At 58.0% G+C, this 15,108-nt stretch overlaps 1 protein-coding gene across 1 annotated transcript; it reads left to right on the top strand.

Moving 5' to 3' along the window:
* The first annotated feature begins 5,157 nt into the window (after positions 1 to 5,157).
* On the top strand, positions 5,158 to 14,569 carry SLC27A3 (solute carrier family 27 member 3). Its single transcript, XM_063176192.1, has 10 exons — positions 5,158 to 5,692; positions 6,626 to 6,835; positions 7,563 to 7,721; positions 8,551 to 8,675; positions 9,378 to 9,572; positions 10,952 to 11,042; positions 11,439 to 11,637; positions 12,284 to 12,381; positions 13,160 to 13,290; positions 14,287 to 14,569. Exons 1-10 carry the CDS (start codon positions 5,158 to 5,160, stop codon positions 14,461 to 14,463), a joined length of 1,920 nt encoding a protein of 639 aa, XP_063032262.1. The 3' UTR covers positions 14,464 to 14,569.
* The last annotated feature ends 539 nt before the right edge of the window (positions 14,570 to 15,108 follow it).

The following is a 15,108-nucleotide window of genomic DNA, read 5'->3' as shown; positions in this document are numbered from 1 at the left end:
CCCAATTTGTGACGTGGGGGGGTGGTGACAGCCCTGGGATGGTGACAGTGCCAACCCCATGGTGGTACTGCCAACCCCCATGGTGGCACTGCCAACTCCCCCTGGTGACACTGCCAGCACCCTGCCCCCCCGATGGTGACACTGCTATTTCCCCCCCCCACGATGGTGGCACTGCCAACACGCCCCTCTGTGATGGTGACAGTGCCAACCCCCCCCGGTGGCACTGCCACCTTCCCCTTGGTGGCACTGCCAGCCCCAGGATGGTGACACTGCCATCCCCCCCCGGTGACACTGCCAACACCCCCATGGTGACACTGCCATCTACCCCCCCCCGAGATGGTGGCACTGCCAACCCCCCCAAGGACAGGGGGAATCTGGGACACAGAGGGAGCGGGGAGGCCCCGGAAGGGGACAGAGGAGGGGACAGAAGGACCAGGGAGGGGACAATGATGGGGGTGACAATGGGGAAAGGGGACGGAAGGGACAGGGGAGGGGACAGTGGGGGGGGTGACAATGGGGAGGGGACAGTTGGGGGACAATGCTGGAGTGACAGTGCGAAGGGGACACGGGACAGAGGGATGGAGGGGAGGGGAGAGAGGTGACATGAGGGGGTTGGGCTTGGCGGAGAGGTTGGGCGGGGCTCAGACTGGGCGTGTCCAAAGTGGGTGTGGTCGGTGGGCGTGGCCAAGGTTAATGAAATAAAAGATAACTTAAAATGGTAAAAAATTACATTTATTACAAATAAATAAAAAAGCAAAATAAAAAGCATAAAGCGCTGGAAAGTGCTGGAAAAGTTCCAGAAAGGGAAATGACGTAAAACGCGACTGTCGTAAAAGGTGCCATAAAGCACGACTGTCGTAAAACCGGCCGTAAAGCACGACTGTCGTAAAAGGTTCCGTAAAGCAACACTGTCGTAAAAGGTGCCGTAAAGCAGCACTGTAGTAAAAGGTGTCGTAAAGCGCGGCTGTCGTAAAAGGCGCCGTAAAGCACGACTGTCGTAAAAGGTGTCGTAAAGCAGCACTGTCGTAAAAGGTGCCGTAAAGCGCGACTGTCGTAAAAGGTGCCGTAAAGCGCGACTGTCGTAAAAGGCGTCGTAAAGCGCGACTGTCGTAAAAGGTGCCGTAAAGCGAGACTGTCGTAAAAGGTGCCGTAAAGCGAGACTGTCGTAAAAAGCGCCGTAAAGCAGCACTGTCGTAAAAGGTGCCGTAAAGCAGCACTGTCGTAAAAGGCGTCGTAAAGCGCGTCTGTCGTAAAAGGTGCCGTAAAGCGCGACTGTCGTAAAAGGTGTCGTAAAGCGCGTCTGTCGTAAAAGGTGTCGTAAAGCACGACTGTCGTAAAAGGTGCCGTAAAGCGCGACTGTCGTAAAAGGTGTCGTAAAGCAGCACTGTCGTAAAAGGTGCCGTAAAGCGCGACTGTCGTAAAAGCTGTCGTAAAGCGCGACTGTCGTAAAGGTGCCGTAAAGCGCGACTGTCGTAAAAGGTGCCGTAAAGCGCGACTGTCGTAAACGATACCGTAAAGCGCGACTGTCGTAAAAGGCGCCGTAAAGCGCGACTGTCGTAAAAGGTGTCGTAAAGCGCGACTGTCGTAAAAGTTGCCGTAAAGCGAGACTGTCGTAAAAGGTGCCGTAAAGCGAGACTGTCGTAAAAAGCGCCGTAAAGCAGCACTGTCGTAAAAGGTGCCGTAAAGCAGCACTGTCGTAAAAGGTGCCGTAAAGCGCGACTGTCGTAAAGCGCGACTGTCGTAAAAGGTGCCGTAAAGCGCGACTGTCGTAAAGGCGTCGTAAAGCGCGACTGTCGTAAAAGGTGTCGTAAAGCAGCACTGTCGTAAAAGGTGCCGTAAAGCGCGACTGTCGTAAAAGCTGTCGTAAAGCGCGACTGTCGTAAAAGGTGCCGTAAAGCGCGACTGTCGTAAAGGCGTCGTAAAGCGCGACTGTCGTAAAAGGTGCCGTAAAGCGCGTCTGTCGTAAACGATGCCGTAAAGCGCGACTGTCGTAAAAGGCGCCGTAAAGCGCGACTGTCGTAAAAGGTGTCGTAAAGCGCGACTGTCGTAAAAGTTGCCGTAAAGCGAGACTGTCGTAAAAGGTGCCGTAAAGCGAGAGTGTCGTAAAAAGCGCCGTAAAGCAGCACTGTCGTAAAAGGCGTCGTAAAGCGCGACTGTCGTAAAAGGTGCCATAAAGCGAGACTGTCATTAAAGGTGCTGTAAAGCATGACTGTCGTAAAAGGTGCCATAAAGCGAGACTGTCATTAAAGGTGCTGTAAAGCATGACTGTCGTAAAAGGTGCCATAAAGCGAGACTGTCATTAAAGGTGCTGTAAAGCGCGACTGTCGTAAAAGGTGCCATAAAGCGAGACTGTCATTAAAGGTGCTGTAAAGCATGACTGTCGTAAAAGGTGCCGTAAAGCGCGACTGTCGCTCCCAGCACTGAGCGGGGCTGCTTTGTGTCGCGGTTCTCCCGCACAGCCGCAGCCACGCACGCAAAGGAGCGGGAGGCTGGAATGTGACAGCTGCTTTCATAAATACAGCACGGACAGGGAATTATTTCGCCCCTGCAAATGCCAACCCTTTCATCTTTTGTGTTGGGATAATTGTTTTTAAAATTTTGAATTATCTTTTGATCATTTTCAACTAACAGACTGGGATGAAGTCAGAAGAAAGAAGAAAGTCTAAACCCTCTTTGTATTTCTTGTCTCATATTGTCCTAATTCAATTTGTCCAAATTATTATCACTCTAATTGTATCACTGTTTTTATAATCATTTTATTACTATTCACCTTTTTACATTTTAAAAACAACTGTTCACAAACAGCTCCAGAGTCTCCCCCAGTGTTTGGGACAGATTTCTCGACCCAAAATGAGACACTAAACCCTGAAAATTCACCAGCATTAATCCCAAAATTAGAAAAGTCACAAAAATCTTTTGATAATTTTCAACTAAGAGACTGGGATTGTGAAAAACGCCAATCACTTGGTTTTAAAATTTTTAAAAGTATAATAGTGTTATAAAAATAGTAATACAAATAGAGTAATAATAATTTGGACAATTTGAATTAGGACAATATGAGACAACAAACACAAAGAGGATTTAGACTTTCTTCTTTGTTCTGACTTCATCCCAGTCTGTTAGTTGGAAGTCATAAAAAGATAATTTTCAAAAGATGATTCAAAATTTTTAAAAGAGTTTGAGAACATGGAAACCAGAAGGGAAGTTGAAATGAGAGCAAGCTTTGAGATCCCTCCGTTATGAAACAACGGGAAAACAATGAATCCCCTTTCATGGAACAATCCCTCTGCAAGCAGGCAGGTCCAAGGGTCAGAGCTGACCCTGCAGCCTGACAGGAGGGGCCAAAGAGGAGATTTTAGGGTTTCCAAAGAGGAGATTTAAACCCCAAATCCCAAAAAGCCCCCTTCGCAATAAACCCCAAATCCCAGCAGGCCCCTGCACCCAGGCCCTTTGCAATAAACCCCAAATTCCAAAATCCCCCTGCACCCAAACCCTTTGCAATGAACCCCAAACCCCAAAAGGTTTTTTGCAATAAATCCCAAATCCCAGCAGGGCCCTGCACCCAAACCCTCTTCAATAAACCCCAAATCCCAAAATGCCTCCCCTGCACCCAAACCCTTTGTAATAAACCCCAAATCCCAGCAGGGCCCTGCACCCAAATCTTTTGCAATAAACCCCAAATCCCAAAAGGTTTTTTGCAATAAACCCCAAATCCCAGAAGTCCCTTTGCAATAAACCCCAAAGCGGTGCCAGCAAAACCCCAAGCTCGGGGTCCCCCCCACTCCCTTTCCCCCCAATTTTCACCACATGGGGAGGGGTCTCTGCCCCCCCACCCCACGCCAGGACCCCCCTATGTGGGTGGGGGTAACCCCAAGGGGACAAAGGGGGAAAGCCCCAGCCCCATTTTCCTGCAGAGCTGTAAATAAAGGGTGGAACCGAGGGGCTGCTGCCGAGGATTTGGGGAGGGGGAGCTGGGGGGTCCTGGGGGTGGGGAGGGTGGGGGGGGGGGCGGCAGAATTTGAGGAGGGGTCCTGCCCCCCCCCCATGAGCGTTTTTAGGGGTTTTTAAGAAAAGCAGCAATAAAAACTCTAATAAAAACTTTAATAAAAACTTTCCTGTTTCGCATTGAACGGCCCCGGATTTGTGACATGGGGGGGGGGGGGGGGGTCGTGTGTCCCCCTCCCCCCAAAAGGGGTGACATGGATGGGACACGGGGGGGACACAGGGGTGGTGGCACTGCCACAGTGCCAACCCCCCCCCATCCATGGTGGCACTGCCAACAGCCCCCCCCGGGATAGGGGGAATCTGGGACACCGGGAGGCCCCGGAGGGGACAGAGGGACAGAGGGACAATGGGGGGACAGAGGGACAATGGGGGGGGACAATCAGGAAGGGACAGGGGGGGGACAGGGGAGGGGACAATGGGGAAAATGGGGAAGGGACAGAGGCGGGGACAGAGGGACAATGGGGGGACAAGGGGGGGGTGACAATGGGGAGGGGTCAGGGGTGACAATGGGGGGACAGTGGGGAAAATGGGGAGGGGACAGAAGTGGGGAAGAGTAGGGAGGGGACAGAAGGACCAGGGGAGGGGACAATGGGGGGGTGACAGTGGGGAGGGGACAGGGAGGGGACAGTGGGGACAGTGGGGGGGGAGAGTGGGGAGGGGGACGGGGAGGTGACAGTGGGGAAAATGGGGAGGGGACAGAAGGGGGGACAGAGGGGACAATTGGGGGGCAGAGAGGGGAGAGAGGAGGGGACAGAGGGGAAAATGGGGAGGTGACAATGGGGGGGGACAGAGGGACAATGTAGGGGTGACAGTGGGGAGGGGACAGAGGGGACAGGGGAGGGGAGAATGGGGGGGTGACAATGGAGGGGTGACAATGGGGGGGTGACGATGGGGAGGGAACACTGGGGAAAATGGGGAGGGGACAGAAGGGAGAGGGGAGGCGACAATCGGGACAATGGGGAGGGGACAGAGGGGAGGGGACAGAGGTGACACGGGGGGGGGGATGGGCTTGGCAGAGGGGTCGCGAATGGGGGGGGGGGTGGGCTCCGAGTGGGCGTGTCCAAGGCGGGCGCGGTTGGTGGGCGTGGCCATGGCGGGCGTGGCCATGGCGGGCGTGGCCAAGGCGGGCGCGTCCTCCCCGCCCCCGAGGCGATGGCGCTGGCGGCGGCTCTGGGGGCGCTGCTGGGGGCGCTGGGGCTGGGGGCGCTCCTGGGGCCCCCCGGCCCCGCTCTGGGGGCGCTGCTCGCCGCTCTGGGCGTTCTGGGGGCGCTGCAGCGGCTCCTGCGGCCGCACCTCTGGGCCGATCTCTCGTTCGCGCTGCGGGCGCTGCGGGTGCGGCGGCGGGCGCGGCGCGGCCCCGGGGGCTGCGTGGTGTCCCGGTTCCTGCGGGCGGCCCGCGAGGCTCCGGCGCGGCCGTTCCTGCGGTTCCGGGGACGGGCGGAGCCGCTGGGGAGCGCGGCGCGGAGCGTGGCCCGGGTGGCGAACGCGCTGCGGGCGCTGCGGGCCCCGCCGAGGCCCGGCGACACCGTGGGGCTGCTGGTCGGTAACGAGCCCCGGTTCGTGTGGGCGTGGTTCGGGCTGGCGGCGCTCGGAGCCCGCCCGGCCTTCCTGGGAACGGCGCTGAGACCGGCGGGGCTCCGGCACTGCCTGAGGAGCTGCGGGGCCACGGCGCTGCTGGTGGCGGATGGTGAGAAACGGGGGAGAACCGGGGGACACCGGGGTGCACCGGGAGGGGAGCGGAGGGACACCGGGGAGACCGGGGCATAGCGGGAGGGGAGCGGGGATGTGGGGAAAAAGGGCCCGGAGGAAGCGGGGGGACCGGGAGGGGACCGAGGAATGGAGGGGGAAAGGCACCGGGGAGACCGGGGGGACCGGGGAGACCGGGGGGACCGGGGGATAACGGGGGGCACCGGGGGGACACCGGGAAGGGAGTGGGGAACGTGGGGAAAAGGGCCCGGAGGAACCGGGGGGATACCGGGGGTACCGGGAGGGGACCGGGGAATAATGGGGGGACACCGAAGGGACCGGGAAGGGCACCGAGGAATGGAGAGGGAAAGGTACCGGGGCGTAACGGGGGGACCGGGGAGTGCGGGAATCCCGGGGTATAACGGAGACAGAGCGGGGATACCGGGGCATGAGAGGACGGGGAACCGGAGCGGGACCAGGGGAGTAAAGAACGGGGACGAGGGGAACGAGGAGTGGGTGGCACTTGGGGCACCGGGGATGGCACCGGGGATGGGCTGGTGGCACCGGGGGTATGATGGTGACACCGGGGATGGGGTGGTGGCACTGAGGGTAGGGGTGGTGGCACCATGGAGGCACCGGGGTTGGGGTGGTGACACCGGGGATGGGCCGGTGGCACCGGGGATGACACTGGGGATAGGGTGGTGGCACCGGGGATGGCACCGGGGTTGGGGTGGTGACACCGGGGATGGGCTGGTGGCATCGGGGATGGCACCGGGGTAGGATGATGACACCGGGGATGGGGTGGTGGCACCATGGAGGCACCGGGGTTGGGGTGGTGACACCGGGGATGGGCCGGTGGCACCGGGGATGGCACTGCGGACGGAGCAATGACCCCCGTGCCCCCCGAGCTGCCCGCACTCTCTGCCACCCCCAGACCTGCTGGGCGCGGTGGCGCCGCTGCTGCCCGCGCTGCGGGAGGACGGGGTCGCCGTGTGGGTGCTCGGGCCGGGGCCGTGCCCCGAGGGCGCCCTGGCCCTGCAGGAGCTGCTGGACGCGGCCTCGGAGCAGCTGCGGCCCGAGGAGCTGTGGGAGCCCGAGGACATGAACGAGCCGTGCCTGTTCATCTTCACCTCGGGCACCACCGGTACGGCCGCGCCGGCCCTTCCCATTGTTTATCACAGTTTGATCAAACTGGCACCGGGGGTGGCACCGGGAATGGGGTGGTGGCACCGGGGATGGCACCGGGAGTGAGGTGATGGCACCGGGGGTAGGGATGATGGCACCGAGGATGGCGCTGGGGATGGCCTGACGGCACCGGGAATGGGCTGGTGACACCGGCGGTGGACCGGTGGCACCGGGGATGGCACTGGGGATGGGGTGGTGGCACCGGGGGTGTGCTGATGGCACCGGGGATAATGTGGTGGTACTGGGGGATGGCACCGGGGGTTGATGGGTTGGTGGCACTGGGAATGGGGTGATGGCACCGGGGATGGGGTGGTGACACCGGCAATGGCACTGGGGGTGAGGTGGTGGCACTGGGAGTGGGGTGGTGACGCCAGGGATGGAGCGGTGGCACCAGGGGTCATTGGTGGAGCTGAGGATGGGCTGCTGGCACCGAGGGTTGATGGTGGCCCCGGGGATGGGGTGGTGGCGCCGGGGGTGGAGCGGTGGCACCAGGGGTCAATGGTGGCACCGGGGATGGGGTGGTGGCACTGGGGTAGGGTGGTGACCCCAGGGATGGGGCTGGTGGCACCGAGGTTGGACTGGTTGGACTGGTGGCACCAGGGATGGGCCTTATAAAACTCTTATAAAATTTTATCGATTTTTATACCGTTTCATTTAAAAAAATTCAAATTTTTTCCCCCTCGCAGGGCTCCCCAAGGCCGCCCGCGTGTCCCACCTCAAGGCCGTCATGTGCCTCAGCTTCTACGAGCTGGTGGGGGCGTCCAGCAGGGACGTGGTGTACCTGGCACTGCCCCTCTACCACATGGCAGGGGCCCTGCTGGGCATCGTGGGCTGCCTGGGCATCGGTCAGTGGGCACTGAGGGTGGTTTGGGGGTGTTTTGGGGTGTTTTGGGGATGGTTTTGGGGTGGTTTGGGGTGTTTTTGGGGTGGTTTTGGGGTGTTTTGGGGGTGTTTTTCGAGTTGTTTTTGGAGATGTTTTGGGGGATGATTTTGGGGGATATTTTGGGGGTGGTTTTGTGGGTGTTTGGGGATGTTTTGGGGATATTTTGGGGACGTTTTTGGGGTGTTTTGTGGGTGTTTTGGTGTTTTATGGGGGGGTTTTTTGTGGGTGTTTTTGGGGGTGTTTTTGGGGATGTTTTTGGGGTGTTTTGGGGATATTTTGGAGGTGTTTTTGGGGTTGTTTGGGGGTATTTTGGGAATGCTTTTGGGGGTGTTTTGGAATATTTTTGGGGATGTTTTTGGGGGTGTTTTTGGGGATGTTTTTGGGGATGTTTTTGGGGTGTTTTGGGGATGTTTCAGGGGTGTTTTTGGGATGTTTTTGGGGGTGTTTTTGGGGATGTTTTGGGGATGCTTTTGGGGATTTTTCGGGGTGTTATTGGGGGTGATTTTGGGGAGGTTTTTGTGGGTGTTTTGGGGATATTTTGGGGGTGTTTTGGGCGCGGTTTTGGTATTGTATTGGGGGATGTTTTGGGGTGGTTTTGGGCGTGCTTTTTTGGGGATGTTTAGGGGGTGTTTCTGGGATATTTTGGGGGTGTTTTGGGCGTGGTTTTGGTATTGTATTGGGGGATGTTTTGGGGTGGTTTTGGGCGTGCTTTTTTGGGGATGTTTTGGGGGTGTTTCTGGGATATTTTGGGGGTGTTTTTGGGCTGATCCCCCCCCCTCCCCATGCCGCAGGAGCCACGTGTGTGCTGAAGGAGAAGTTCTCGGCCAGCCAGTTCTGGGAGGATTGCCGCGCCGAGGGCGTCACCGTGTTCCAGTACATCGGGGAGCTCTGCCGCTACCTCGTCAACCAGCCGCAGGTCGGGGGGACGGAATGGGGGTCCCGGGGGGTCCCGGGGGGTCCTGCGGGGGTCCCGGGGGCCCCCTGGAGCTGACGGTGGTCCTGGGCTGGGAGGGGGTGCCGGGGGCAGCCCCGGAGCTGTGGAGGGGTCCCAGGGGTTTCTCCCAAGCTGGGGGAGGGTCCCGGCTGGGTGGGGGTGCCCTGGGGGGTTCCCCAGGCTGGGGAGGGGGTCCTGGGGGGTCTCCCGCAGATCTGAGGGTGTCCCGGGGGTTCCCGGTGCTGACAGTGGCCCCGGGATGGTCACGGGGGGTTCCCGGTGCCCCCGAGGGTTCCTGGTGGTCCTGGGGGGTTCCCAGTGCTGACGGTGGTCCCAGGGGGTTCCCGGTGGTCCCAAGGGGTTCCCGGTGTTCCCGAGGGTTCCCAGTGGTCCCAAGGGGTTCCCGGTGTTCCCGAGGGGTTCCCGGTGCTGACGGTGCCCCCGAGGGGTTCCCGGTGGTCCCGAGGGGTTCGCGGTGGTCCCAAGGGGTTCCCGGTGCTGATGGTGGTCCCAAGGGATTCCCGGTGCCCCTGAGGGATTCCCGGTGGTCCCGAGGGATTCCCGGTGGTCCCGAGGGGTTCCCGGTGGTCCCGGGGTGTTCCCAGTGGTCCCAAGGGGTTCCTGGTGTTCCCGGGGGGTTCCTGGTGCCCCCGAGGGCTCCCGGCACTGACGTTCTCCCCCCAGCGCCCCGCGGAACGGCAGCACCGGCTCCGGCTGGCCGTGGGCAGCGGGCTCCGGCCCGACGTGTGGCGCAGCTTCCAGCGGCGCTTCGGGCCCGTGCGCATCGTGGAGACGTACGGCATGAGCGAGGGCAACGTCACCCTGTTCAACTACACCGGCACCCCCGGCGCCGTGGGCCGCTGCTCCGCCCTCTACAAGGTCTGCAAGTACAGAAATATAGAAATATAAATATATAAATATATAAAAATATAAAAATAAAAATATAAATATATAAATATATCAATATATATCAATATATAACTATATAACGTGACCCTGTTCAACTACACCGGCACCCCCGGCGCCGTGGGCCGCTGCTCCGCCCTCTACAAGGTCTGCAAATATAAAAATATAGAAATATAGAAATATAAATATATAAATATAACTATATAATGTGACCCTGTTCAACTACACCGGCACCCCCGGCGCCGTGGGCCGCTGCTCCGCCCTCTACAAGGTCTGCAAATATAAAAATATAGAAATATAGAAATATAAATATATAAATATAACTATATAATGTGACCCTGTTCAACTACACCGGCACCCCCGGCGCCGTGGGCCGCTGCTCCGCCCCCTACAAGGTCTGCAAATACAGAAATATAGAAATATAGAAATATAGAAATATAAATATATAAAAATATAAAAATATAAATATATAAATATATAAATATACAAATATAAATATATAAATATATAAATATAAAACATGACCCTGTTCAGCTACACCGGCACCCCCGGCGCCGTGGGCCGCTGCTCCGCCCTCTACAAGGTCTGCAAATACAGAAATATATAAATATATAAATAAAAAATATAAAAATATAAAAATATAAAAATATAAAAATATCAATATATCAATATATCAATATATATCAATATATATCAATATATATCAATATATATCAATATATATCAATATATAACTATGTAACGTGACCCTGTTCAACTACACCGGCACCCCCAGCGCAGTGGGCTGCTGCTCCGCCGTCTACAAGGTCTGCAAATATATAAATATATTTATATATAAATATATAAATATATAAATATATTTATATATAAATATATAAATATATTTATATATAAATATATAAATATATAAATATATAAATATATAAATATATAAATATATAAATATATAAATATATAAATATATAAATATATAAATTGCTGCAGCGCCATCTACAAGGTCTGCTTGGAAAATAGACCGTGAAAATATATTTATTTTAAAAGGAAATATGTAAATATACAAATAAATAAATATATAAAAATATAAAAACATATAAATATAAATATATATAAATATATAAATATATAAATATAAAGTATAAATATATAAATATATAAATATAAAGTATAAATATATAAATATATAAAGTATAAATATATATAATATATACATAAAATATAAATATATAAGATATATAAAATATGAAAATATAAATATGTAAATATCCAAATACATGAATATATTATTTAAATTTAATTTACCATTTTTATTTTATTTTCATTAATAAAATTAACCCTTCCCGCCCCTGTCCCAGCTCTTCTCCCCGTTCGAGGTCGTTCGTTACGACGTCGCTGCCGGGGCACCGGAGCGGGACCGGAACGGGCGCTGCATCCGCGCCAGGACGGGTGAGCAGCGGGCACGGGGGCACCTGGAGCAACGAAAAATTGTGAATATTAATCAAAACTGACAGCCAAACACTCCCTGACAGTTTAGAGTCAGAAATTGTGAGTTTATTGCGGGATAACTCCCAAAATTCTCTAAATTCCCTCAATTTTGTGTGTCCCCGTGCCCTCAGGTGAGACGGGGCTGCTGATCGCGCCGGCGACGCCCCGGTGAAAATAATTAATATATTTTTAATTAACTCCAAATTCTCCAAATCCCTTAAATTTTGTGCCGCCGTGCCCTCAGGTGAGACAGGGCTGCTGATCGCGCCGGTGATGCCCCGGTTAAAATAATTAATATATTTTTAATTAACTCCAAATTCTCCAAACCCCTTAAATTTTGTGTCGCCGCGCCCTCAGGTGAGACAGGGCTGCTGATCGCGCCGGTGACGCCCCGGACGCCGTTCCTGGGCTACGCGGGCTGCCGGGAGCTCTCGGAGCAGAAATTGCTCCGCGGGGTCTTCACCGAGGGCGACGAATTCTTCAACACCGGCGACCTGGTGGAGCAGGACCGGGAGCAGTTCGTGCGCTTCCGGGACCGCACCGGGGACACCTTCAGGTGCCGGGGACACCCCGGGGTGGGGAGACCCCCAAGGACACCCCCAGAGTCCCCTCCCCACAATGGGGACACCCCCAGGGACACCCCTGGGATGGGGACACCCCCAGACGCCCCCTCCCTGCACAGCCAGGGGGGGCTCAGCCCTGGGGAATGTTCTGGGCTTGGCTCAGAAGAAGTCGGGGGTCCTGGGGGGGTCCCTGGATGTGTTTGGGGGTCCTGGGGGGGTCCCTGGGTGTGTTTGGGGGTCCTGGGGGGTCCCTGGATGTGTTTGGGGGTCCTGGGGGGTCCCTGGGTGTGTTTGGGGGTCCTGGGGGGGTCCCTGGATGTGTTTGGGGGTCCTGGGGGGGGTCCCTGGATGTGTTTGGGGGTCCTGGGGGGTCCCTGGGTGTGTTTGGGGGTCCTGGGGGGTCCCTGGGTGTGTTTGGGGGTCCTGGGGGGGTCCCTGGGTGTGATTAGGGGTCCTGGGGGGTCCCTGGGTGTGATTAGGGGTCCTGGGGGGGGTCCCTGGGTGTGTTTAGGGGTCCTGGGGGGGTCCCTGGGTGTGTTTGGGGGTCCTGGGGGGTCCCTGGATGTGTTTGGGGGTCCTGGGGGGGTCCCTGGGGTGCTCAGGGGGTCCCCATTAAATGTTTTCCTCTCCCCCATCCAGGTGGAAGGGTGAGAACGTGGCCACCACCGAGGTGACCGAGGCGCTGCTGGCCCACGAGTCCCTGCAGGACGCCACCGTCTACGGGGTCACCGTGCCCGGTACGGCCGCCGAGCGTCCCCAGTGTCCCCACAGATGTCCCCAGAATATCCCCCAATATCCCCAGTGTCCCCAGGTGTCCCCCCGGATGTCCCCAGAATATCCCCCAATATCCCCAGTGTCCCCAGGTGTCCCCCCAAATGTCCCCAATGTCCCCAATCCTCCCAATGTCCCTCAGTGTCCCCAATGTCCCCAATGTCCCCAAATGTCCCCAATCCCCCTGATATTCCCAATCCCCCCAATGTCCCCAATGTCCCCAATCTCCCCAACACCCCCAATGTCCCCAATGCCCCCAATGTCCCCAATGCCCCTCGATGTCCCCAATGTCCCCAACACCCCCAATGTCCCAAATGTCTCCAACACCCCCAATGTCCCCAAATGTCCCCAATATCCCCAAATATCCCCAATCCCCCCAATGTCCCCAATGTCCCCAATGTCCCCATTGTCCCCAATGTCCCCAATCCCCCCAATGTCCCCAATGCCCCTCAGTGTCCCCAATGTCCCCAATGCCCCTCAGTGTCCCCGATGTCCCCAATGTCCCCAACACCCCCAATGTCCCCAATGTCCCCAATGCCCCTCAGTGTCCCCGATGTCCCCAGTGTCCCCAATGTCCCCAATGCCCCTCGGTGTCCCCAATGTCCCTAATGTCCCCAACACCCCCAATGTCCCCATTGTCCCCAGTGTCCCCAATGCCCCTCAGTGTCCCCAGTGTCCCCAACCCCCCCAATGTCCCCGATGTCCCCAACCCCCCCGGTGTCCCCACTGTCCCCTCCCCTGCAGGACACGAGGGCCGGGCGGGCATGGCCGCTCTCGTTCTGCGCCCCGGGCACTCCCTGGACGGCCCCGGGCTGTACCGGCACCTGGAGCGGCTCCTGCCGCCCTACGCGCGGCCCCGCTTCCTGCGGCTGACGGTACCGGGAACCGGGGGGTGCTGGGGGGGCCTGGGGTACCGGGGGTACCGGGGGAATGGGGTACCGGGGGATAACGGGGGTACCGGGGGGTGCTGGGGGGTCCCCGGGGGTCCCTGGAGGGTGCTCGGGGGGTGCTCAGAGGTCCTTGAAGGTCCTGGGGGGGTCTCCGGGGGGTGCTCAGGGTGGTCCTGGGGGGTGTTTAGGGGGTCCCAGGGGGTGCTGGGGGATCCTGGAGGGGTGCTCGGGGGTGCTCAGGGGGTCCTGGGGGGTGTTTAGGGGGTCCCAGGGGGTGCTGGGGGATCCTGGGGGTGTTTAGGGGTCCCTGGGGGTGCTCAGGGATCCTGGGGGGTGTTTAGGGGTCCCAGGGGGTGCTCAGGGGGTCCTGGGGGTGTTTAGGGATCCTGGGGGTGCTCAGGGTGATCCTGGGGGGTGTTTAGGGGTCCCAGGGGGTGCTGGGGGATCCTGGAGGGGCGCTTGGGGGTGCTCAGGGATCCTGGGGGCTGTTTAGGGGTCCCAGGGGGTGCTCAGGGGTCCCAGAGGGTCCCAGAGGGTGCTCAGGGGGTCCTAGGGGGTGTTTAGGGGGTCCCAGGGGGTGCTGGGGGATCCTGGAGGGTGTTCAGGGGTCCCTGGGGGTGTTCAGGGGTCCCAGGGGGTGCTCAGGGTGGTCCTAGGGGGTGTTTAGGGATCCTGGGGGTGCTCAGGGTGATCCTGGGGGGTGTTTAGGGGGTCCCAGGGGGTGCTGGGGGATCCTGGGGGGTGTTTAGGGGTCCCTGGGGGTGTTTAGGGGTCCCTGGGGGTGCTCGGGGGTCCCAGGGGTGCTCAGGGGGGCGTTCAGGGGGGTTTGGGGTCACTCGGGGGTCCCGGGCGTGCTCGGGATGCGCTCAGGGGTCCCTGGGGATCTTGGGGGTCCTCGGGATGTGCTCAGGGGGGGTCGTGGAGGGTCCCGGGGGTCCCGGGGGATCCCGGGGGTCCCCAACACACCCCCTGTGTCGCCAGGAGGGGCTGGACATGACCGAGACGTTCAAGCAGCAGAAGGTGCGGCTGGCGCGGGACGGCTGCGACCCCGCGCTGGTGGCGGAGCCGCTGCTGCTGCTGGACGAGGCCGCCCGAGCCTTCGTCCCGCTGGACGCCGAGCGCTGGCAGCGCCTCCGGGACGGCCGCATCCGCATCTGAGCCCGCGGCGGGGCCCCGTGTCTGTCCCGGGGGTCCCCGTGTCCGTTCTGGGGCTCCCCGTGTCTGTCCCGGGGGTCCCGTGTCTGTCCCGGGGGTCCCCGTGTCCGTTCTGGGCTCCCCGTGTCCATTTTGGGGCTCCCCGTCTCTGTCCCGGGGGTCCCCGTGTCAATTTTGAGGTCCCCGTGTCCATTTTTGGGGTCCCCGTGTCCATTTTTGGGGTCCCCGTGTCCATTTTGGGGCTCCCCGTCTCTGTCCCGGGGGTCCCCGTGTCAATTTTGAGGTCCCCGTGTCCGGTTTTGGGGCTCCCCGTGTCTGCCCCGAGGGTCCCATGTCCATCCTGGGGGTCCCCGTGTCCATTTTTGGGGTCCCCGTGTCCATTTTTGGGGTCCCCATGTCCATTTTTGGGGTCCCCGTGGGCATTTTTGGAGTCCCTGTGTCCATTTTTGGGGTCCCCGTGTCCATTTTTGGGGTCCCCGTGGGCATTTTTGGGGTCCGTTTTCCATCCCAGGGGTCCTCGTGTCTGTCCTGGGCATGCTCATGTCTGTCCTGAGGGTCCCTATGTCCCTTTCTGGGGTCCCCGTGTCTGCCTTGAGGGTCCCCATGTCCATCATGGGGCTCCATTGTCAATTTTGGGGCTCCCCGTGT

This window comes from Melospiza melodia, chromosome 25 (assembly GCF_035770615.1).
Source record: "Melospiza melodia melodia isolate bMelMel2 chromosome 25, bMelMel2.pri, whole genome shotgun sequence".
In the NCBI taxonomy this organism is placed as follows: domain Eukaryota; kingdom Metazoa; phylum Chordata; class Aves; order Passeriformes; family Passerellidae; genus Melospiza; species Melospiza melodia.
This window is presented reverse-complemented; position numbering and strand designations above follow the sequence as displayed.

What these genes read in the sequence shown, in the direction of transcription:
- SLC27A3 (XM_063176192.1), top strand. Translation starts at nt 5,158, where the DNA reads ATGGCGCTGGCGGCGGCTCTGGGGGCGCTGCTGGGGGCGCTGGGGCTG. An exon ending in GCTGCTCCGCCCTCTACAAG is followed by an intron (nt 9,573 to 10,951) that starts GTCTGCAAGTAC and finishes CCCCTGTCCCAG; the next exon opens with CTCTTCTCCCCGTTCGAGGT. An exon ending in CTGCATCCGCGCCAGGACGG is followed by an intron (nt 11,043 to 11,438) that starts GTGAGCAGCGGG and finishes CCGCGCCCTCAG; the next exon opens with GTGAGACAGGGCTGCTGATC.